The 25,574-nt window shown below is 41.1% G+C and overlaps 1 protein-coding gene and 1 long non-coding RNA gene across 4 annotated transcripts in view; one reads left to right on the forward strand and one right to left on the reverse strand.

Moving 5' to 3' along the window:
• MTHFD1L (methylenetetrahydrofolate dehydrogenase (NADP+ dependent) 1 like) overlaps window positions 1-25,574 on the forward strand; it is a 113,802-nt gene that overhangs the window by 70,134 nt on the left and 18,094 nt on the right. Inside the window, exons 23-26 of the mRNA XM_053382167.1 lie at window positions 3,281-3,381; window positions 4,265-4,442; window positions 19,335-19,442; window positions 19,837-19,989. Coding sequence (XP_053238142.1) covers window positions 3,281-3,381; window positions 4,265-4,442; window positions 19,335-19,442; window positions 19,837-19,989 — 540 coding nt within the window. The remainder of the gene's footprint in view (window positions 1-3,280; window positions 3,382-4,264; window positions 4,443-19,334; window positions 19,443-19,836; window positions 19,990-25,574) is intronic.
• Window positions 15,861-25,574, reverse strand: part of LOC128410656 (uncharacterized) — a 34,212-nt gene continuing 24,498 nt past the window's right edge. For 2 of the 3 annotated variants that reach the window (XR_008329567.1, XR_008329568.1), the window contains exons 4-7: window positions 19,876-20,060; window positions 18,852-18,919; window positions 18,281-18,399; window positions 15,861-16,156 (exon numbers count right to left, since the gene is read on the reverse strand). This is a non-coding gene — a long non-coding RNA (uncharacterized LOC128410656). The remainder of the gene's footprint in view (window positions 16,157-18,280; window positions 18,400-18,851; window positions 18,920-19,875; window positions 20,061-25,574) is intronic. The other variant, XR_008329566.1, reaches the window with a different exon arrangement.

Below are 25,574 nucleotides of genomic sequence, written 5' to 3' on the forward strand. Positions count from 1 at the left end.
ACAGGAGAGAGTGATAGTACACACATTTCCCACTGAGGACGATTCAGATGATGATGATTTTTCTGATTACAGCTGTAATGAAAGTGATGACACTGATAGCTCGGAGAGCTCAGTTGTCACAGTCATTGAGAGGAAGTCTCACACAATAGATAGGCCTTCACAACTGAAGGATGAACCACTGTTTACCATTGGAACTAGTTCTCCAAAGAGTCCTGAGACTGGACCAGTGAGCAGAGAGGATCAGCACCTCATACGTAGGTCTGAGAGAGTTACAAAGGGTCAACCACCCAAGAGGTACTCAAAAGAGTTTGCTAACTTAGCTGTTGCATGTGTTGCTGTTGTAAACAACCGAGGACAGGTTGGAGCTGTGTCTAAGTCAGAGACAAAGACACAACAGAGAGTTGCTAGCCAAGGTAATGCAGATGCACTCATTCCTTGGAAACCAGACAACCAGAGAGGTACACTGGGGAAACCAGTGGCGGGGAGTTCCAAGGGTGGAACTGAAACAACAGGGGAGTGTTATGTGTATAACAACTGTTTGTTTTCTTCTCTGGATCATGCTTTGCTTGCTGCAACACGCATTGATTCTTTTGGGGGAGGATGTTACGAAAAAGGAGCAATGCAGAAGCAAGCACCAGGTGGCTGGAATGGTAAACAGGATGTGGCTGTTATTGGATTGTACCGTGGGAACCAGGGACAGTCTGTAAAGTGCTCTGAGAGCCGGATGTTAGCTCAGAGTGACACATGACCCTGTACTGGAAGTACATGGGTGGAGTTTATTCTCTCTCTGCAGTTGAAATCAGACTGTACAGACGTGTTTCTCTGTACTGCTGAAAGACAGAAATAAAGACATGTAGATATATTTCTGTCTGTCTCTTTCCCCCTCCCTGGGAATGGAGGAGGGGGAGGAGTGGTGTGTTCTTCTTCACGTTGGGAAGAATCGCCGAGGGAGACCTCCCTTGATCCTGCTGGGGGTCGCTGGCAGGGGAGGTCATAAGGATTCAAGCCGGGCACCTGGAGGGTGGCCAAATTCCTAAGAGCTGGGACTGGCTCTGCTAGCTTGAATTCCGACAGCAAACCCCTCCCCAACTGTTCTCCCAGCCACCCACCACACAGAAATTCAAACCCAGAATTTTTTTTAAAAAAAACAGCAGAGTGGCCCAATGGTCACAGAAAATCATAAAAATGCAGGAAAAAACCACACAAGCTTCCAGATTCTTGCAAACCCCTCCCCAACTGTTCCCCCAGCTACCCACCACACAGAAATTCAAATCCAGAATTTTTTTTTAAAAACAGCAGAGTGGCCCAATGGTCACAGAAAATCATAAGAATGCAGAAAAAAACACACAAGCTTCCAGATTCTTGCAAACCCCTCCCCAACTGTTCCCCCAGCCACCCACCACACAGAAATTCAAACCCAGAATTTTTTTAAAAAAACACAGCAGAGTGGCCCAATGGTCACAAAAAATCATAAAAATGCAGGGGGAAAAAACAAGCTTCCACATTCTTGCAAACCCCTCCCCAACACCAATTCCTTGGAATTCCAAAAACCCCAACCCAAAATCCAAACCCCCCCAAAAAAGTTTTAAAAGTTTAACTTACCAAATGGCTGCAAAAGAAGTTTTAGAAAAGCTTCAAAAATCACCAAAGTCTTCAAAAACCTCAAAAAAGGCTACCACACCGCGTGCTATGAGTTGCTCCTCGAAGTCAAGTCGCAACTGCACCTCTTCAAGCAATGCACCCTGGGTATTAACGGTTTTACGGAAAAGGAAACAAACTTGCAAGACGTTTTCGTCTTGCGAAGCAAGCCCATAGGGAAATTTGTCTTGCGAAGCACCTCAAAAAACGAAAAACTCTTTCGTCTAGCGAGTTTTTCGTCTTACGAGGCATTCGTCTTGCGGGGCACCACTGTATAGCATTAACAAATTGTGCAACAGTGTTTGTGTGTTCCTGTTTTGATGAGCTAAGAAATGCACGTTGTTTCTATAACTCTTGCTTAAGAATGCTACAATCTGCAGCTCTTTTGTTGTTTATTTGATTAGTTTCTCCCCCAAAAAACACTTTTTTATTGCTTCATGGTTTTGATGGAAGTAGGCCTCTGGCCACAAAGCTCAAAGTTCATGCCACAAATATTCTGATCATAGGTTATGCATATAGTTTTACAGTGAGTGACTCTGTGACCAATTTGATAATCCCACACTAACAGCAGGATCTAGACTTCTGGTAGCCCCAAGATCCATCAGCGTTCCCTTAAACAGCAGCCCTGGAAGGAGTGTCCCCTGCCTTTGCTGTTTCTCCGCATATGCACTTCATAAAGTGTTAACGGTTTCCCACATCCACATTTCAATATCCTCTTTGGCTTCCCTTTCTCAACACAACCTTTAAAAAAATATCTCTTGGTAATCACCTAGTCTTTTCCTGAAATCCTATGTGCATCTCAAGACTGGAGGGGATGTGTATGTAGAACCATTTTTGAGGGGTGCTTTCAGAAAAGTTAGAAGCAGCAAGAATCTCATTGTTCTGGTAACATCGTGCACTACCAGCAGCCCCATGTGAACTGCAGATGTGGATTCACTCAGCAGCCATACCAGTTCTACAAGTAAAGATCTTGAGATCTATAGATTAGCAGTGTCCAAAATTAGTTTTGAATCTCAGACATAATAGGCTTGAAAGATTTTTCAGCAGACTGGATTTCATGATTCTGTCCAGATTTGAGCTTCCTTGAACTAGTCACATGTTGAACAGAGTTTTCTAAGCAGTATGGAATACGGTTAATGAGAACCACAATGCTATGTATTTCTGTCCAGAAGAAGGCTTACTGCATAGGATTGCAACCTTTGGGAGATGAGCAGAAATCTCTTTATTTAATCCTGCTTACCATATAAACCCTTTAGGTGGAGCTGTGGATTAGAACTGGGGAAACTTGGCTGTGGCCTATACAACTTCCAGGAGCTTGTTTTTATTAATCCACAGACATAGTGCATGATAGGCATCATTTTCGTGGCTAGTAGGACTGTCTATTTTTTTGCCATGCTGCTGCCAATTCATCTGAATGTAAGTTGTTTTAACTGATTTTAATACTGCATTCTTACATTGTTGCAACCCACCCTCGGGGCTTAGAATGAAGGACAGTTAAGAACTCTTAATATGATGGTCTTGAGGAGAAATTCACTGTACCATCTGGCTTTAGTAAAAAAAAAAAAAAAAGCACTGAATGATAAGTGAAAAGTATTTTTATTGCAGTTAAATTTATATCGACTTTTTGTTCTCTGTCCACCAGAATCTCAAGCTGGTATCTGATGGCTGCAGCAACTTACAGAAACAAATTGAAATTGCCCAGCAGTTTGGTGTTCCAGTTGTAGTGGCTCTCAATGTTTTCAGGTAAGACTTGTTTTTTAGAAATCCATGCTGGGTCTTCTGTGTCTTTAGAAATCCATTACCTGGGTCTTCTTTCTTTACCCTTTTTAAAAATGGGGATAACATTTGCCCACCTCCAAACTGTGGGGACCTCACTTGTTCTCCAAGAATTCTCAAAGATTATAGACAGAGGTTCTAAAATTATATCCACAAGCTCCTTTAGTACCCTTGGGTGCAGCAAACCAGGCCCTGGATATTTGAATTCATTTTAAGTTAGCTAGGTGTTTCTGTGTGTACCTTACACAGCCACCTTAGTACTTTCTGAGGTCTGCAGCTATCCATACGCCTCTGACTCGTGAGCCCTTCCTCCAGAGAGTGGCTGCTGATTGCAACTAGAGACTAAAAAAGTAATAGAGGTAGCCAATCTGATATGTAGCAGCACACATGGAAGGAGGAGAAACCAGTTTTCTCATCTCTTCAGTAACCCAGTGCCAGTAGGAGTCCCATTTTGTAGGAGTCAGTGGTGAATGGACCTTGGACCTTGCACCCATGGTGTATAAAGCCATATTGTTTTTAGTCTTGCCTAAGTTAAAACTGTGACTTGTGCTAAGTTTGTATAGACATTTTGCTTAGATATTTTGTATAATTCTCTTACCCAGGCACAGGGGAACCTGTGGCCCTACGAATATTGGTGTACTACAACTCCCATCATCCCTAACCACTGGCCATGCTGCCTGTGGCTGATGGGACTTGGAGTCTACCAAAAATATCTATAGGGCTACAGGCTCTCCATCCCGACTCTTATCTAATGAACTGCTGTTGTCCCTAAGTACATTAGTATGGAGAGCCACTTAGCAAATTTGATTGCTAAATAAAGTTGCAAATGAAATGATTGTTTTGTTGGCAGTACGGACTCTCCTGCTGAGATTGATTTAGTCTGTGAGATTGCCAAGCAGTCTGGAGCTTCTGATGCAGTGCCATGCAGTCACTGGTCATATGGGGGCAGAGGAGCTGTGGAATTGGCTCAGGCTGTAAGAAGAGCTGCCAATCAGCAGAATAGCTTCAGATATCTCTATGACCTGGAGGTAAGCAAAAGATCCAACCAATTTCTTTGTGGTATGTGCATTTATTTCCACATAGTGGAAGTTGTAGCTGTTCAGTCTGAATCTTTAGGTGTACACATTACTCCTGTTGGGATCATATCTATGTTGGTGGTTTTTGTCAAAATTCTAATTCAAACATGTCCTGTTACAAGCGTTCTTACTCTGCACACTTTGAAAACTATTAGGTTCCAATATATATGATGGAATCCAAATTCTGTATGCATTGTTTTGAATTGTGCTCTGTTTTAATGTCTAACTCAGGATCTGGCACACATGCAACCCTTTTAATTCATAAGGTAAAAAGGTAAGTTAAAGGACCCCTGGACAGTTAAGTCCGGTCAAAGGCAAATCGCTTCAGGCTGAGGGAGCCGGCGTTTGTCCACAGACAGCTTTCTAGCTCATGTGACCAACATAACTAAACCACTTCTGGTGCAACAGAACACCGTGACAGAAGCCAGAGCACACGGAAATGCCATATACCTTCCTGCTACAGCAGTACCTACTTATCTACTTGCACTGGTATGCTTTCGAACTATTAGGTTGGCAGAAGCTGGAGCAGAGCAATGGGAGCTCACCCCATCATGCAGATTTGAACCGCCGACCTTCTGATTGGTACAACCAAGAGGCTCAGTGGTTTAGACCACAGCGCCACCCGCGTCCCATTTTAATTCATATGCCCCTGCCTAATAGGATATTCCTTAGCTCAAATCTTTAATCTGTCTGGGAGCATCTGATGTTGCAGTATTTGTGAAAGTAAGCTGTCGGGGGTGGGGGTGGAGAGGAGAGCTGATGATTGCCTAGATAGGAGACTACTGGGAGCCAATCTTTGCTTTTTAAGGAGGAGTGGATACTTAAAATAATACTTAAGAAGTAAGTACATGTTGAACATTTGTTTATTGTTGGATTTCTCCAGATTATTGCCCTTTAAAACAGTCAGTCTTAAATTTAATTCCATTTTATGCAGTTGCTCTCTGTTTCTTCTTCTTCTAAATCCTACCATTTTATACTAGTGAGCATATAGCACTAGATTAACCAGTGCGTTGTCAGCTGATGTAAGCAAGTTAATTAGCATCAAGATTAGTAATTAAATTTCTGGCATAGTTGGAATGTGGTGTGAAGAAACAACAGTGCCCTGATTTGAGAGCGTGAGTGAGATGTGAAAAGCCTTACATCGTTTGTCAAGAGGCTGAAATACTAAGAAATAAGGTGAAGCTAAAGATATCCAAATAAATTGTGGGATTGGGAATTACACAAGGGATTTTTGCAAAAATGCAGACAGGCGGCAAGCAGCTTTGAGAAGACCACAGAGAAGTTTACAATATTAACAATGTTTGTCTTCACACAAGAACCCATCTAAATGGTTTGACTCTGTGTTGTTTATTATTTCTTTCCCATTGTTAAAGAGAATTGCCCACGAAAGCCATCTGAATTCTGTATGAAGCAATCTGTATTTCACAGGATTTGGGGTTGTTTTTTTTTAGTATCAGCTAGAATACAAATAGTGATCATCAACTTATCAGTGCTCCCATCTAAGAAGACTTGCTTCCAGTGTTTCGAACAAGGTTTTAAGTTGAAGCAGAAAGCTATTACTCAGCATAAGTGCATCCATTGGCAATAAGCCTAGATAATGAGGGTAGGGTGGCGGCACAAGTAGATGTTGAATCCTATACATCCCTTTCCCAAACCTTCCAGGCTTCAGTAATTAAGTACAGGGGTGGCGAACTTCAGACTCAGGGGCCAAATGTGGCCCTCTAAGCCAAGCTTCCTCAACCTCAGCCCTCCAGATGTTTTGAGACTACAATTCCCATCATCCCTGACCACTGGTCCTGCTAGCTAGGGATCGTGGGAGTTGTAGGCCAAAAACGTCTGGAGGGCTGAGGTTGAGGAAGCCTGCACTAAGCTCTGGCCCTTGGGTCTGTTCTCCACACCACACTTTCTCCCCTCTGACACCCCTTCATTGGTCCTTCTTGCCACCTTCCTTGAGTGTTGTTCCTGGCTGGAATGCGTCCTTGAACACTCCTCACTGGCCCTGCTCCACACCCTTCTAGAGTATTTTTGCTTAAATGCAAATGGGTCCTTGAACTCAGACAATGCCCCTTATTTGTCTGGATGGAGAAGGTGTGTGTAGCACCCAGTCAGCAGTAGAACGGGGAAGTTTCCACTCCTTGTTCCACCTACTTTTGCCCATGGCCTTGCCCACTCCCGCCACGTGGTTGCCCAGAAGGGAACGCTGAAAAGGTTCCCCTACCTTTGTGCTACAAGATTGTAGCGTAAGGTTCCTATTGCTCACAACTTGCGGCCAGCCGAAATCCCATTTGGCTCTCAGAGATTTCTGCTGACTAGAGATTTTTTGTCAGAACTACATATTTCTCCTCTTAAGAAATCAAAGTACAGAAAACATGACACAAGCCGTCTCTCACCACATCAACTTGGGTGAAGACAGACATAATTAAAAAGAGAGCCTGCAGCATGTCCCTCAGCAATGGAATGAGCCTAGCTTTTTCCTCACTTCACAATTTGATTGACAGATACGCATACCAGTAAATCAAATGCTGGTTCCTCTGTGAGTCTCGCTCTGCCTTCACGCTTCAGGCAGGCACTTTGTTTTTTAAAGGCTGCATGTACATGTATATAGGAACATAGCTGCCTTATATGAAGTCAGACCATTGGTCTGTCTACCTCAGTATTGTCCTCATTGACAGGCTGTGGCTCTCCAAAACTTTCCCAGTCCTGTTGAAGGTGCCAGACACTGAGCCTGGGACCTTCTGCATGCAAAGCAGATGCTCTACCATTGAGCTATGGCCCTTCTCCAAACGAGACAGCCTGTTTTTTGCTTTATTAATTTGATAGAAAAAAGTATAGAACAACTTGGACACCTGCCAATCAGAGTTGTGCAGAACCGAGTTCTACAAAGTTGCATAATTTCTCCCCCCCCCCCTTGAGAATGTTTATACTGAACACAGGGAGTCTGCTTCTAAACGTGGGTCTCTGCTTCAAAAATATTTCATCTCTTTTATTTATTTCAGTTGATTTAAATTTACATTATTTGAGTTGCTGGAACCTTCCCTAGGACTTTAGGATGAAAGGTGGACAAAAATAATAATAATCTAATACAGTCATACAGTGGTACCTCTGGTTACGTACTTAATTTGCTCCGGAGGTCCGTACTTAACTTGAAACTGCTCTTAACCTGAAGCACCACTTTAGCTAATGGGGCCTCCCGCTGCTGCCGCACTGCCAGAGCACGATTTCTGTTCTCATCCTGAAGCAAAGTTCTTAACCCGAGGTACTATTTCTGGGTTAGCGGAGTCTGTAACCTGAAGCGTATGTAACCCAAGGTACTACTGTACCTTGTATCTCAAACGCCTTGGATCCTGAACAAATTGGCTCCCAAACAATCGAAACCCGGAAGTGAGTGTTACAGTTTTTGAATGATTTTCGGTAGCCAAACATCCGGCATGGTTTCCGCAGCCTCTGATTGGCTGCAGGACGTGCCTTCAGCCAATCGGAAGCTGCGCCTTGGTTTTTGAACAGTTCCGGGAGTCGAATGGACTCCCGGAACGCATTCTGTTTGAGAACCAAGGTACAACTCTAGTAATGACACTGAAGCAGTTTCAAATACAGTACAGACGCAGGGTTTGTAGATCAGGAGCCAAACCCTGATGGACATAAGGATTTCTGACAACCCTGAAATCACTGGGTTGAATGATTTAAACTGCTTTTAGAATGCTTTTTTAAATGTTTGTTATTATTATTCATGAACCACTTTGCTAATGGAAACGATTCAAGTAGTTTTCCAGACACACTGGAAATACTAAAACCATTTAAATTAAGCACAATCAATAAAAAACAAAAAAAACACATCTATACAAATAAAAAAGAGTGGTTTTGTAGATGCTGGCCCACTATATGTGGCCACAAATACTTAAAACCCTTCAAACTGAGGGCCAAAAGCCTGTGGGAAACTGGAAAGTTTTTGCCTGGCTGTATTAGTGATACGGCCTCATCCAAGAGAAAGGGTAAGATATAAATTTCATCAATAATCAATAATGCTGTTGTAGATTTGGGAGGAGGACCCCCTTAAACCCTAGAAATTAATAAATGCTAGGATTTTGATCAGGTTTAAGGTGCTGATTTTGACCTTTAAAGCCCTATGTGGCCTAGGACCCATGTACCTACAGGACTGCCTCTCTTGGTATGCCCCGCGGAGGACCTTAAGGTCCACAAATAACAACACTTTGGAGGTCCCGAGCCTCAAGGAGGTTAGATTGGTTTCAGCTAGGGCCAGGGCCTTTTCAGCACTGGCCCCAACATGGTGGAACGCTCTGTCACAAGAGACTAGGGCCCTGCGGGACTTGACATCTTTCCGCAGGGCCTGCAAGACAGAGCTGTTCCACCTGGCCTTTGGTTTGGACTCGGTCTGACACTTATGTTTCCCTCCCCTTATGGTCTTGATTTATCGGCTATTTTAAAATGAGGCTGCATTTTAGATTGCATTTTAACCTGTATTTTAAATGGGATTTCCACCCCCCTCTTTTTCCCCTATTATGTTTTTACTGTGATTTTATTGGTGTTGGCTGCCCTGAGCCCGGCTCTGGCCGGGGAGAGCAGGGTATAAATAAAAGTTGTTGTTGTTTTTATTTGGGATATGACGGGAGAATACAAACTGCAGAGAAATTCATGGGCTAACCTATGCAAAACGGAGTGGCCAAGCTAGGGCCATTAAGAAACAACCATCTGTTTTATTTATTTATTTATAGACATTTATAGCCCATCCTTCACCACGTGGTCCGAGGACTGAATTCTCCTTCCTCTTGCATTGGCTTTGGTACTTGTATTAAGCCATAGTCCCCTGTGACATCCATACCAGGGAATTCTGGCTTGATATCAGTTAACTAATCAGGATATTAAGTCAGCATCTGACATTGCTGGAATTATAGTTATGTGTTTGGCTGCGACCCAAGGATGTTATTTTATGCTTGTGCACTGAGGTTTTGGTCCTTATAGAGCAGGGATAGCCAACATGGTGCTTCCAAATGTTATTGGACTACAACACCTATCACTCCTTGCTATTGGCCTTGCTGGTGGGGGCTGATGGGAGTTGTAATCCAGCGTCTGGAGGGCACAACATTGGCTACCCCGTTATAGAGGTTGCTCATGGATAGTCACAGTGGGGAGACAAATAAAGCTTCTTTGCTCCTCTTTGCTCCTTCAAATCATATTAATTTGAAGTGTAGGCCACCCTGCTTCTTCCCCCCCCCTCCAAGGAATCACATCTGTCAGCATGGCACTTGAAAGCATTCATAAATACAGTGAAGTGTACAATACCCCCTAATGTGCGTTTCTTTCAAACAAAATCTGGATGTGCTTTTTGCCTGATCTTTTTTTTTTTTAAGTGATGAGTTTGAAAGCTAGCTTTGTCCCTTTCTTATTCACACACTCCGCCCATCCCACGTGACAGCATGGCACTTTTAATATTTGTTTTTATTAAATATTTTCCGTTCCTTTCATGTTCTCAAACATGGGGCGGGATGTGGCTCCATGTTGGGAAGATGAAAACAAATCTCGTATGGCCACAGATGGAGGTGTAGATTCGCATAACAGTTTCAACTTTTAAGTGAACATTTTCTTCCATACATTAGGCCGCCAATTCTGTCCTACAGCAATCTAGCTAAGGAGGGTGCTTTGAGTTTAGGAATTGCCCTCTGTCATCCACTGAACTTGTGGAATCAAAAGAGAAGGCTGAAATTACAAACAGATTTAGGAAAGGGTAATGGGAACAGAACAAGAAAAAGTAATGAAAGATGAAATGTGCAGAGTCAGCTGCTATTTTAGCACCAAGCCATATTAATCCAAAGCACCTTGAACTATGCATTTTGTCTTGGCTATGTTCCTCACAATAGATTTGAGGAAGATATAGATGGCTTCATTTAGCTGGGGCTTGGTTATTTATTATTTCTCCCAGTCTGTGTAGAAATGAAGAAGTACTGATCCCTAAGCTCAAGGCTAATATATATATATATATATATATATATATATATATATATATATATATATAATGAAAATATTACTAATAACAAATCCAAATATTTTTTCTCATGATGTTAAAAGATTAAAAACAAAACAGAAAGCTTATTTTAAATCTTTTTAATCACATGACACTGAACACAGGTCGCATTATGAGGTTATGCAGACATTGCTCCCCACACATGCTTCTGCCCATGGTTCCTTGTTTCTGTCTTGCTCCATGGTGTATAAAAGCTGAGACAGAAGATATTTCTGTAGCTGAAAACAAATGTCTATTCACTTTGTACACATGGAATGGTATTCAGTTAGGTACTCAGGGTAGATCCACTGATATTAATGGACCTAACTTAGTCATCTTAGTCATCAATTTCAGTGGGTCTACTCTGAGTAAAAATCAAACACCACCCATGAGAAGAGGAGTGGGAAAGCATGAGTATGTAAAGGAATGTATGTGGGGAGGACAACATTCAAGCAGCCACTCTGACAGAGTGTTGTAACATTTGAAAGTGCGAGGTTTCTCTTTCGTATATATTGGGAATAAAAAATCTTTCCTCTCTCTTTTTGTGAGTGAAACTGTGAGCCACGCTTTAACTTTAGCTTTATGTGAGACTTTAGCTGAATGTGAGATCAGATAAAATTGCCCCATAGCCAAGGATGAGCTGATCGCCAACTTTCCCTGGTTTTAGCTAAAGGTGAATTATTAAGGATAAACGTGTCTTCATAGGCACCTCTCCCAGAGTGAATTTTCCCCAAAATAACAAAATTGCAGCTGAAATTTTTCAACACGATTTTCAATGTTACTTCACTGATGGAAGTGATTTACTGTCACTTTTTGCATCCTAAGTTGTTGCTTAGGATGTAATCAAGGGGTAAATTCTGTACATTGATCCAACAGCTGGCAGTTTTGAATGAGCATATTTCAACACTCTGCATACACATGGGAAGAAACACATGAGTTATACTGTTCTTAAAGTATTAGTCTCAGTCAGGCTACGTGCTTCATAGCAAAACTGGAAGGGATCTGTTGTTCCTCAAAGCAGCACCACAGCTACTGAGGCATAGGCAAATATGCTTGTAATTTGACCCTTATGGTACCTTGTGTCATGTTCAATATAAGCTTACATTGACAGTTTCGTAGTATAGATTTCACAAAACACTTCCACTGGAAGAAAGGCCCTGGTATTTTGCTACAAATAAATTTATACAACACTTAAAAACCACAGCACAGTTTCCTAAATTAAGGAATTAATAATGAAAAAGTCTGTTATTCTTCTGTCATGTTTCCAACAATACAAAACTTGCATCGAACCACATTGAGATATACTTTTCCGGGACTCTTTAGGCAGCCCTAGTGTATTAAAATATATTCTGCCAGTTTAATTTGTCCAGCTCCTTTGAATGTATACATAGCACTCCTCACATACTGGACATATACTGGCAACTTTATTTTGTCCAATGTAGGGATGAACAGTATAAGTAGTAGCCATTGTGTTACACAGCAAATTCTTATGTAAGCAGCTCTTTGAAACAAGATAGAATACATTCTGCACGGGGAGAATACTATACCTGCGTCTTTTGGGGTGTACAGCTGTTACCTGTCACCATAGTAAATTCTGTATTGCATGTAGATAGCATATTTCTCCTGGGCATCCAGTCTGATAGTATAACACATAATCTGGACCTCACAAAATGTCCCAGGGCAGGGCAGGTACTTTTCTTTTTAGGATACCCATCCACTCACTATAGGATATAAACATCCTGGACTGCAAAGCTTTCATTAATTTCATGCACAACACCATCACCTGTGTAAAGAGTCTGAGAGAGGGAGAACAGGGCACGGCTGGCTGAATCGCTTTCCACCTCTGGGCTGAAGCACACCTGATCCCGATGGTCAGGATGCACGTGTTCCATTTTCACCATGAATCTAAAGGGAGCTGTGCCATGTGGTCGTCAGATTTAAGCACCACTATACCCAGGTTCAAATTAGGTCCAACTGACCTGAATGCTGCAGGATCTTTCAAGAAGTGTCATGTGAAAGACTGACAGTTTTGCATAACATTTTTTGGTTTGTTTTTTTTAGTTACCCCAATTGATTTCAGGATACAATGTACTGAATCATAATAAAGGTTTGGTTTTAAAACACACATTTACTATAGCAAAGTAGACAGTGGATTTGTCTAGCCATGGAAGTCTCGCAAGTGACTTAGACCAGGTCCACCCAACATGGTCAATGCTTATTCCAGTTATGAAATATGGCTGCTATATCTTTGTGTTCATCTCTGTGGCTGTTGTGGGCTTGAAAGCTCACAGGGTGATAAAAAGGGGAGCCAAAAAGCAGAGGTGGAGCAAGGTGGGTGCGGACCGCCCCGGGTGTCATCCTGAGGGGGGTGACATTGCTACCGCCCCGGGACGCTCACCGTGGGCAGCGCACACACACACACCCCGGATGCGCATCCCCGGCGCCGCTTGCCACTCCAGGTGCCGGAGCAGTTAGCTCTGCCACTGCTGAAAAGCACTCTTGCCAGCCTGGTCCTGTTTCACTAAAACACTCCTTTTACGCTTGCAGAAGAGTCTAAAGCCTTAATCCAGAATTTATAAACTGTTGTAGCTGTACAGCGTCTCACAGTTTTCAGTCACTGGGTACATTCACACATGCTGCTGCTGCCTTTGGGTCAGCTTTGTACAGAAAATGCCTTTTTCTGGTCCACAGCTGCGGTGGGCTTCTGAGGGAAGGCTGAGTATAAAACATTGTAACACGAGTAAATACTGTAAAGGTTCATATTCACAATGGACAGAGAATTCTGTTAGACTGTAATAGAAAGGGTAAGTTTTGTTTTACATTTTTTAGTTGTAAATTGTGCCCAACTGGTTACAGTTGCTGAAGGTGCACATCATAACCTCACTTCCAAATTCTTTGGCTTAAGGCCAAGGCCAAATGAAGAACAGTTTTGTAGCATGTTTATCTTCAACCAGACCTTTGGTTGATTAATATTCTATGTCGTTTAAAATGTGTTTGTGTGAGGGGGGGTTATTGGTTTGTTTTGTTCTTGATCTTGTTTTTAAAAAATGTAGTTTGTGTTTTTATTTTGTATTTTTATGTTGTGAGCTGCCTGAGATTTTTGAATGAGGGGCAGTATACAAATTTAATAAAATAATAATAAATAACAATGATTCCATGCAGAAATGTCCTGCAGGCTTAATTGAAAGAAACAAGGTGTTTGGATACTTAAATATTTGAATTTAACTCAAAGAGCATGTAAACTTTTTCTTATGGGCAAAGATTGTAAAATATCATAGTCTCCAAGCAGCATAGAGGTAGGGGGAATTATGAAAAGTTTTTGTTGTGTTGGGACTTGATAGTTTATAGTTTTGTTTTAAAACTGGTGGTGCTCACCATCTCTTTAAAAACAAACTGCAAAATGTATTTATGTGGACATTAAATATAAGGCCAATTTTTATCAGCACAGTCTGACTCCAATTACTAGGTCATATGTTCAGTAACATTTTGTTTTGTTTTAAATGAATTGGTCTTGAGTGATGCTAGCAATTTGTACTGATCTGACTGCCTGTTCTGTTCACGTTATTTAATTTGTTGCTCATGCTGTTTACAGTCAGTAGCTGGTGCCACAGAGCTGACTTTTAAGAGTCAGTTCTTTAATCCTTGTTGGACAGGCACTTGTTTAGTTGAGGCTTATAACCTTTCACTGTTTATAAGCTTGGCAAACATGGCATCATTTGGCCCATTTTTCAGTACCTCGGGTTGAGAACTTAATTCATTCTGGAGGTCCGTTCTTAACCTGAAACTGTACTTAACCTGAAGCACCACTTTAGCTAATTGGGCTTGCTGCTGCTGCCACGCTGCCGGAACATGATTTCTGTTCTCATCCTGAAGCAAAGCTCTTAACCTGAGGTACTATTTCTGGGTTAGCGGAGTCTGTAACCTGAAGCGTATGTAACCTGAAGTGTCTGTAACCCGAGGTACCACTGTAGTGCATACCTGAAGCATGCTAGCATCAGCGACTTGAGCTTTAAGATGTTTTGCACTTCTTCAGTCCTATCTGATTCAGATTTTGCAAGATCTTCTCTCAAAGTGGCGTTTGTTTGAAACCACATAGCTGCAGTTGTCCATGCAACTCCAACTGCAGCAGAGGGTTGTTTGCCTTTCTGTGATTCATATACCTTACAGAGGTTTAGCAAGCCCTGTCATGTGGAATTGACTGTAATGTTGTCACTGATCACCATGGGTTTGGACCTAATGTTTTTCTAATTTAGATGTATCTTCATTGATACCCAACAGAAGGGACCGGAGTTCCCGGCTTCATCCGTAGTGTATATAAGCTTACTTAAGTTCAGTTCCTCCTATTTCTGACAGTTCCAGTTGTGAATCTGGCACCATGAGTCCCTGGAGTTTAAGGTCATATTCTGTACTGCCTGTGGCTAGTGATCCCTTGACCCAAATGCCGTCTATATTTGTGGGTGGAGATCCTTCAATCCTACTGCCATTTCTACCAGCTGGCAGCCCCTAGGCTTTATTTGCAGAAGAAGAAGCAGCAGTATTCCTTAATCCTTAAGAGGTTTGTTTTCTGCATTGACATGTATTTTAGTATCATAAAGTTGATTAAAGTTATTGCCAAAGATGGTTTAAAAATTGGTAGGGCCATTAGGGCTATATAATGTGATTTTGGACCTGTATCTGACCTGTAGCTGAGTTGAGTTGTCCATCGCCCATTCAGATTTTTTTTTATTTGTTAACTTGTTCTGCTCTAAATATGTTATCATAGAGATTGGAATCAAATATAATTTAAGCCTAATCCCCCTTATGTGACTACTTTTATCAAGAAGATTTTGGCAAATTTCTCATTTTATAAAAAAAAGATTTTGCAGAGTAGACAGTAGAGCAGCAAGGAACTCTGAACTACAAGTAGGTGCTTTCTGAGAAAAGACAGTGGAATGTTTTCTTTCCTTACAACTTTTCGTTCTTGGCTGTATCCAGAGTGCAATCAAAAGTTACATTAATGGGGATGTTTTGCATTTCTTCCCCTTCATTCGCAATGACAGCTGACATGGAGGTATTGTAACAAGAGTCACAATTTTACGATGGCAAACTCTGCCAGCTGGAATACTCTCCTTGGGTCCAGGTTGCCAGGATTTATATCCAAGCTATTCATGAGGTTTTATCTCAGACATTCATTATATTGTACTGTACTTGATGGCATCCATGAAAACGCCTGAAATCCAGCATGTGACACCAGCCTATCCAGTTTAACCACAATAAGCACGTAACTTGTGATTCAAAAAATGTCTTGAGGCATGGATTTCATTAAGCACATTTCCTATAGTTACCATGTAAAGAACAAAGCTTACAAATGCCAGTTCTAGTTTATTCCCTGAGCTGGTTTTATTTGTGCTAATCATGGCTTGTTGTAGTCTCCACTGACAGATTTTATATTACAAGTTAGATTTGTAAGGGCAGTCCAGGACCTCCAGACACACTGCCCAGGCGTGGGCACTTTGGTGCTGCTGATGCAGCAAAAACAACACAGGAGGCAGCAGTCACGAGTGACTGGTCTCTGCAGCCACAGCAGGCACTGTGATTCTCCAGTGATTTAACTTCATCCCTGGAAGTGCACTCCGTTGTCTTTCAAGAGAGAGATGTGGCAACAACAGATCTGTAAAAGTAGGGGCACTTTTCTGGTGTAGGAAGAAATACAATTATCCCATCTGGGACTGTGCTAAAATACATGGCCTAGAACTGGAGTAAATAAAGAGCTAGTGGTGGAACAAAGTCAGGTGGTACCCAGTGCGGAAAATTTCTTGTCACCCCCCCCCCCCATTGATTTTTTTTTGCCTGCAACAATGGTTTGACTTTATTTCACTTTTTTGGGGGGAACGAGGAGCCTGCCAGCCACCATACAGCTGAGGGCAAACCATTTCAGCAGCGGGAAGCCGTTGACTGTCACACAGCATTTTGTCACCCTCCTCGGAGGTGACACCCACCTTGTGATGCCTCTGTAAAGAGCTAATCATTGTAGGAAGGCCCATCTGCCTCCCAGAGGCTGCATGGGGGAAAAGATCCCCCTGGTTGTTGTAGGTACTATGGCTGGCTGTAGTTTGAGGTTCTAGGCCTCAACTCTATATGAATAGTTGTTTAGTAAGAAGCAATGTGTCCTCTTACTGGGATCCCAAGAACACTTCTGACTCTATTACAACAGTGGTAACAATTACCGTATGTAGGCTTTTATATGGGGATGCTAGTAAGATCTTTATTGGCAACTCATGAACTAGATTTTGATGAGCCATATTTGTGTCCAGCTATTTATAAATGCAGGTGATACTACTTAAAATGACATCAATTGCTTATTTTCAACACAAAAGCAGTGCAATAAGATTATTATCAATAAGATATCTTAAGATCTTCAGGCAGACATAGGGTTAAGTATTAGGAGCAGTTTCTTAAACTATATGGATTACAGAGGCTGAGATGAAATAGGGGACACATTTTACAAATATTTTTGTTCAGTAAAATAAGCCTTTTCACTTTTGGTTCCTTCCTGAACCCAATTACCTGCTGCTTCAACATAATTTTGTTTGTTAAAAAAATTGCCCGTGACAGTGTTGTCATTTGACTTGTTAGATTTGACTACAAGACAACATCATAATTACTAGGGAAACTGATTTTTAACTCCTTCGCCCCCAAAGAAACAAACAAAAGTGCTAAAGTGAGAGCTGCCCACAATTAGGGTAGTTAAGCCAGTGTGCAAAAGGTCTGTTTCTGTGAAACATTTTGGGCTTCCCAAAGGTCCCTCTTAGAGCCCGAAGTGTTTACTTCCAAACACTTTGCTCAGCCCTAAAAAAAATTAGATCAAGTTATTGGATTTAAAAGGGTCAATTTAAAGAATATTCTCAAACCTTGCATCTTTCAGCATACTTGAAAGTGACAACTCTTCCAAGAGACACAATTTCAAGTTCACAAAAGAAAAGGAAAATATTTCTGAGTGAGTTTAATTATCCTCCTCCTCTTAGAGCCAAAAAACATAAGAAGTTAAGTGCATCTTTGCTTCAGAGCAAATTGCATCTGCTAGACTTGTGTGTTCCCTAATGGTATCAGAGCAGGAGTAGAGGAACAATTTAACCCTTTCCCTGCTCTTCTCCTGAGAAAATTCCTCTTCTGAAGCTGGTATTTGGTTTGGGGGAAATTCCTCATTGGCAGCAATGCTGACAATGGTCAATCCATCACCCTCGGCATTGCTGACAGGCCTTGCCAGCGTAGTGACACACAGCAGGTAAAGATAAACGGAGAGGATAGGATGTGAATGAAAAATGAACACAAAGAGAGGGAAATTATCTGATGCTTCCACGTGTATTTCTTTAAGCAATTTTGTGTTTTTTATTTGAATGCATGTTTGAGGAGGGGGTGGGAATTTCTCTGTTTGTTGAAAAGCAATGTGATAATGAGGTTTCTTCTCAAATTGGATAATGATCAGGTTAAGCCCTGTCATTTTACAGGAAAGCAATGAAGCATTATGTTTCTTTGGTACTTTTAATCGAAGGGATCCTGTAAGTGCTTTACAGGCATAAGTGCAGCAATCAAAGCTTGTGCAGCATGAGCTGGTCACAGTTTGATCAATGCACTATTGATTTCAAAGGCATCCTGCTGTAAAATCCCCTCTGCTATGAGGATCAGGCTTTCACTATAGCGTCTCCTTAATCACGAAATGAAATGTAGCTGAGGTAACTGCTGTTACGTGGCCAGGGGGCGGGGAAAGAGGAGCCTTACTTGTGTTAACTCGTACCTGTGTTCAGATTTTTCATTCATCCTTTTATCCTCTTTTCCTGTGGGGGGGTATTTATTCTCATTTCTATCCCAGTTAATTTCAAAGTGGTTGACAAACTTGCAATAAAGAGGAAGTATCTATATAATAAAATACTATATATAGTTAAATATATATGAGTTAAAATTACCTTACACTTGCTTAACCACAGCTGTTGTAAGCCAGTCTAGCTAAGAAGGCCTTACAGGCAGCATTGCAAGCAGAGGAGAGTCCTCTCTTTAGAGGGCTGTCCTGTCCTAAGTCCATTTTAAAGATGAACCATAAGAAGAAAGACCAGAGGCCTTGACGTTTTTCACTTGTTCATAAACAATCTAGAGTTAGGGGTGAGTGAAGTGACCAAGTTTGTTGATGGTCCTACATTGTTCAGGGTCATTAAATCAACAAGAGATTGTGAAGAGTTCTAGAAGAACCTCTTCAAACCCAATGAATTGGTGGACAAAATGGCAAATGCAAATCAGTGTAAAGTTATGCATGCCAGGGCAACAAGACTTAAATTCACATATATTCTTAAGGGGTTTGAACTGGTGGAGACTGACCTGGGATGAGACCTTGAGATTGTAGTAGTTAGTTTGATGAAGATGTCACCCCAGTGTGCAGCAGCTTGTGGGGAAAAAGGCAAATTCAGTGCTAGGGATCATTAGAAAACGATTTTCTGGAGTACAGTGGTAACTCTGATTACGAACTTAATTCATTCCGGAGGTCCGTTCTTAACCTGAAACCATTCTTAACCTGAGGTACCACTTTAGCTAATGGGGCCTCCTGCTGCTGCTGGCACACAATTTCTGTCCTCATCCTGAGGTAAAGTTCTTAACCCGAGGTACTACTTCTGGGTTAGTGGGGTCTGTAACCTGAAGTGTTTGTAACCCAAGGTATCACTGTATTAGCATTGAATTATGCACATTTTCTTGGGCAATATAAAATGTTGAAATAATTATCTTGAAATAATTATCAGGAGAGTGTCTTAAGACTCTTAGCAATGTGCGTTAACATTCTGTCATCTTCTTTGTTTCCACAGCTTCCCATTGTTGAAAAAATAAGAATGATAGCACAGAAAATCTACGGAGCAGAGGATATAGAGCTGTCTCCTACAGCACAATCTCAGATAAATCGTTACACTCAACAGGTAAAAACAATAAAGGTGTATGCTGTGGGATATATTGTAGGGGGTCACTCCCCGCTGTTTTATAAATTGAGTATATATTTTTGGATGATGAATGAGAATTATCCAGTTTGTAGTGAGGGCTTCTAATGTTCTGGGTACAAGAAGTCCAGTTCATACAGTTCACTAGCATGAAAAGCATGTGTGATGCAGCATGTGCATACACATTCATTGGGCCACAAAAAAGTATGCATGGGCCCAAGTTCTTTTTGTACACTCCATTAATTTTTACTAGTCATAGAATTTAGCTATATTCATTGAAGAATGTTATTTTGGCACAGGATCTTGGAAGGAGTGTTGTTCCTTCATTACAGCGTACATACAAACTTGACAGTAATCTGTCCTTTCCATTTGTCAGGGATTTGGAAATCTCCCAATTTGTATGGCAAAAACTCACCTGTCCCTCTCTCACATGCCTGAGAAGAAAGGTGTCCCCACTGGCTTCATCCTGCCTATTAGTGATGTGAGAGCCAGTATTGGAGCTGGTTTCATTTATCCACTGGTGGGAACGGTGAGTAGGGTCCACTTCATTCTCAATCTGTGTCTTAGCTGTTATGCGCTTTGAAGATCTTCCTGGGCGTTCTGTGATATAAAGGAGTATAGAAATTCATAAAATATAAATAACAATATGACACCACCTACCAGAAAGTGCCTTAGCCTGCAAGTTACACCAGTACATTGTAATCTCAACGTATATGGACTAGGATCTAAAGAAGTGTAAAATTTGTTTCACAAACCCAAATGGGCTTTTTGACTTCAAATAGCAGTTACCAGATGCTTCTTTTGAAACTGCGGGGAGAGCAATTTCTGATGATGATGATGATGATGATGATGATGATGATGATAATAATTTATTCCCGACCCATCTTGCTGGATTTCCCCAGCCACTCTGGGCGGCTTCCAGCAAAATATTAAAATACAATAATTCATCAAAGCTTCCCTAAACAGGGCTGCCTTCAGCTGTCTTCTAAAAAGTCATATAGTTGTTTATTTCTTTGGCATCTAATGGGAGGGCGTTCCACAGGGCGTATAATAATAATTTACCGTATTTCCCGAGGATCAGTTGTAAAGGGAAGAATTCAGCTGGGCCAGCTCACAAGTCTTCCTTGTGGGATCCTGTCCATTTCTTTTAGCTTGAGAAAACTGCTCATGTAAGCTTTTCATCTTTTACAAAACATTTAGCATATATGTTCCCCTTTTTAAGTTTCAGACTGATCTTGTTGCTCTCGTCGATTGATTTATTTTTTATACATTTTAATGATACTGTTCCTTGGCACTGATTATTTCTAATTGGAAGACCTCTTATGTAGCTGTGCTAGAAATGGAACCCAGGCACCAAGCAAAAACGTAAAAAGAGAGTGCTCTGGCGGTGTTATCTCATTATCCCAGAGTACAAGCCGGCTTCCTCACATTAGCAACACATTGGGGAGTGACTGAGAGTATCTGACTTATTGTTCTGCATTACCAGTGAAAGGGAGCAAGGAAGGAAGTGATTCCTGACTAGATGTGTTTTTGGAGTTCAGGAAATTCTGTCATGAGGACTCTCTGGCCTTGGGGGTGTGCTTTCGATGTACACGATCAGGAAACATTCCTTTCACCACAAGCATAGTAAATTGTTAACATTTCCGCAGAGGGAGGTAATCCATAATGTGACTTCAGCCCTTTTGTGCGCTCTTGGGAAATGTGTTCATGTTTCGTGGAATGTTATGAGCAAGTTGAAATGCTGAATTACTACTAAGCCTCACTGAAGTCACAGGGATATGAGCTGTCCAAGTCTAGCCCCTTCCATGCCCACACAATGCACTTTTGGCTGTCAGACCTGCTTTTATAAGCTAGATGTGAGGAGGAATTAATGATATTCTGGTTGGCTGCACATGCATATTCCTGTAATACATAAATTTAAAGCAAGCTATAATCTTGGAACTTCCTTTATAATAAACTGTCCTTTATAATAAGCAGTACTTGCTTTACTTCTTCCGGCAGTGGGAATTCCGTGTGCAATGGGGAAGTCTTTTTATGAAAAAAATGTTCCAGGCTTTATCAGAGGAAGTAGGCAGTAAAACAGGGGCGAGGGGGCGCTTTAATTAACACTGGCATGACTTTTATCTCTTCTCCCTTTGACCCTGATGGAGGCACTACCATATACTCACAGGTGGACTGTTGTGATCATGGCTTGGCTATAGAGAGAACAGGCAGGAAGCCTTGCTGAGTGTGTTTAGGAAACTGGTGAGGTCATTGGTGAGTTATGTTTGGGTGGAGAATCACTGGATTCTCTAGTGCATGCAAACAGAGTCATCTCCACCCAAAAGTTATTGCAGCTTTGTATTTTCCCACATTTTCTGTTAATCTGCTTTTGTGATGGTGGTGTATTCCATACAGTACTTAAGTATGCAACTTTGGCTTACTCTTGTGACAGCACTCATTAAAAGACAATGCAGGGCTGCATTCTGTATAGGGGCAAGATAAACATTTCACTGTACCAGCTTTTGAAGTCACTCTTATCAAGCCAATTTTACATCTCTAGTTGGGAGAAACCCAGGACAGATTTTGGGTGTGGAGAGAGAGGGGGAAAGTTCCATTGTGCAAGCCAGAGTGTTTGTGCTAACAGGACAGCTTTGTTGCGTACAACCCAAATATTTTATCAATAGGGAACCAATAAAATGCATTGCATTAAATTCTTAGTGCAATGAAATGTAGCTGCCTAAACTGTACACTGATGTTCCAGCACTTTAATGCTATTCTGGTTTTATAGTGAAGGTACACAAAGCCATAAACTTGTGGGAGCCAAGTAAGTCTGGTCAATGCTTGGATATCTGCCTTTGGTTACCTAATGGAAGAAAGGCAAACTATCAATGTAATTAAAAATTTAAAAATAACTAAATATTAGGAGACTGTTCATTGTACCCTACTTAGCCATGTTTTACTGACAGAAAAGGGCAAGGAATGTTTTTTTTAAAAAAAATGTATTTCAGCTATCTATTTTCTCTTCAAATATTATCCATTAATGTTTACTGATGCATCAGTTTAGAATAGATTGTTTATTAGCCAAAGTATTAACTATATTTGTTAAAACAGGAGAGAGAATCTGAGCACCTGCTGGTTAAAATGTTTCCTTGTAATAATCTAAGGAGTGGAAAAGATTGCACCTTTTTGTTGCAAGTTTACTTAAGGGTTTCTCTGGTAAAGATCTTTCTTTTCAAAGCATGCCACCAAACATCTATATAGTGCAGAATGCAAGGAGGGCCCAGAGGTGACAAAGTCCCTTGCTTACCAGCCATGCAGTTTAAGTGCACGCTCCACTGCCTACACTCTATTGCAAAAGACTGGCTTGGTAGTACACTGTGGATTGAATTCAACATAGCGCTAAGGTGATTGTTCAGTCAGGCAAGCATAATCCAACTGTTCTTGGGGTTCTCCTGACCCTCCACAGCAGCTTTGGGAATTAGGGGAGGGAGGGGGGCAAGTCCTGCTGTGCTAGGGGGGACTGTTGCGCTGGCTTCTACTAGTGCAATGATTTAGTTGAATATAGCCCTATGTTTTCACTATCGCTTTCTCAGTGTGCAATCTGATCAGATATCTCAACTTGCTTCCATGCTGCTTGCCCCAAAGTTGGTAACTGAGAACACATTGCTATCATGCGTGTATGTGTCATTATTTTCCTCTTGAAAACTTGTCAGCTGAAAAACATGCTCTGAATGACAAGATGTTCATTTGTGCACTTGATAGAATTGTAAAAATTGAGGGGAAATTCTATAATTGGAGAAGTTGTATCGTTAGTTGTGTTTGGATGTGTGAAAACTTTCTCATAATAACCTTAAGCACTATGGTAAAGTAGGCTTTATTTCAGTATAATTGCATTATAAAGGTCATTTGCACTGAGTCCAATAGGAAAACAGTATTCTCATTTCCTGCTTTACATTCCAGACTACTTTCAGTTGATTCTGACAATTGGTTCTAATTATATAATGTGTTAGGGTAGCATACATGTTTATTATTTAATCGCCATGTGTACTGTACTATTCAGTGCAATATTTTTGTATATGTTGGGTTTTATTATACTGTATTGTTATAGTAGATGGGAAAAAGTCCCACAGCTAGCTAGCAGTACTTTATAATATAATAACAATGCTTCCCACCCCCCACCCCGTAGCTGTTTTGGCAGCTGGTGGTAGTTTAATTTTGATAAGTTTGACATAAAGAATGGAATGTGTTCATTTTTGGAGGCCAGAAATATCAGAGGGAAAGTTTAAGGGGAAATGAGACAATGACACACTCCGATTTTGGGCACTGGAGTTTTGTTCATTCTCTCCTCCAGAACATTTTAAAATTCTTATTTACTGATGTGCAATGTGCAATGTCTGTGGCAGCATAGGCTGCTCTGTTACTTGCAGTGCAAAAGCAACTTTGAACCAGAATTGCAGTGGAATTCGTTGACTATCCACAAGAATATGTCTAAATTAGAATGGAAGGAAGCCATCATGAGGAAGTAACAATATAGGCGGGGGAAGCATACTTTTAACATACTTGCCCTTTTAGAAAACCTGGCACCTTCATTATATACCTTTAGGCACTGGGCAAAAACTTTTCCTTTATAACCAGGCCTTTGGCCTTGAACTATCTGTGGCCTTTTAGAAGTGGGTGCGATGATGCTTTTAATGTACCTTTCTTGGTTTTCATGTATCTATGTGGGATTGGGGGGCATTGTTTGCTTGTAAGTTGCTTTGGGTTGCCTTGAGCAAGAAAAAAACGACTAACAAATGTAGTAATAATAATAATAATCCATCCTAATAGACCAGCCTCCACTGGTGTATATACTATTTTGCTATATACTATTTTGCCAGTTACCAATCCTGGCTGAATCATTTCCAAAGCTTCTCATACCCATGAGGTCTGGCTGTTTTATTCTACTGATCATATCTTATTACTTGTTCTCCATTCTCTTACAGCCAGGAAAACTGTCAGTTCACATTTCTTATCTAATCCATTGCTAGAAAGTTTTGGCATGCCTTTGTACTGATGTGAAGGCTTTCCTTTCCTCGGGAGAGTCCCTCTTCTTGCTTTTTTCATTACTAGCCAGCCATCTTTGCTCTTATCCAGTTCACTCAGAAAGGAATGCAAGGAGGGAGTATTACAAAGTGGAAAGGGGCTAATTTCAGAGTTTCATGGAACTATCTGAAAAATAAATGCCTGTAGGAAGAAAATAAAATGTTAACCCTGGTTTATCATTTCCCACTTTAATATATAAAAGTGATTCTAATTCTGTTGTGCGGTAAGGTACTAGAACTTGTAGACTGTGGAGCTCCTGCTTCCATGTGGAGGTGCTTTTTGCTTGCACACCGTTGTGCTAGTTGTCTGTCACTATGACTGGACCAGGGCACAAATATTTTGCATATACTTGCTTAATTGTTGAACACTTTTCGGCCTTAAGTACTCTAAGCACAACTGCTTTCAGTAGGGCTTCATCTTTTAGTTTTTTGACTGCTTCTTAAAGAGTGTCAGCAGCTGGGAAAAGTAACCCAGCAGAATGAAGGAAAAACTATTCTGCTGCGCCTCAAATTTTTTATGAATTCCAGATAAGTTTAAAATCATTATGAGATCTCCTCACTTTGTCAGACTTCACTGATCATCTGGAAACTCTGCTTTCTTACGGTTTGAGGGCAGCTTTTTAGAGGGAAGAAACTGATGACAGAAATGATGCAACATATAGTCTGACATATTTTCAAAGATGTTGAGGTGCTATCAGCACACATCTTGGGTAGCTGTTTGAATGAGAATTTGGAAGATCATTTGGTGGCTTCGAAAATCTGATTGAACTAATGCTATCTTTTGGCTCTGAAACTTGTCCTATTCATCATTTGAACACAAGCGTGATCAAAGCAAAAAGCTCTATTTCAAAACATTTTATATGTAACCATGATCTTCACTTTCATCACAACCAAACCAATTTAGTTCAGTAGCAGTTCTTTTGGGGGGGAGTGGAGGGGACCCATCTGTTTTAAATATTGATAACTAGATCAGGCATTGAGGGTCAGCATAGTCTATCATCTGCTTACTCCTATAGCTTGGCTCACCAAGTTTAATCTTATGACCATGTTA

This window comes from Podarcis raffonei, chromosome 3 (assembly GCF_027172205.1).
Source record: "Podarcis raffonei isolate rPodRaf1 chromosome 3, rPodRaf1.pri, whole genome shotgun sequence".
In the NCBI taxonomy this organism is placed as follows: domain Eukaryota; kingdom Metazoa; phylum Chordata; class Lepidosauria; order Squamata; family Lacertidae; genus Podarcis; species Podarcis raffonei.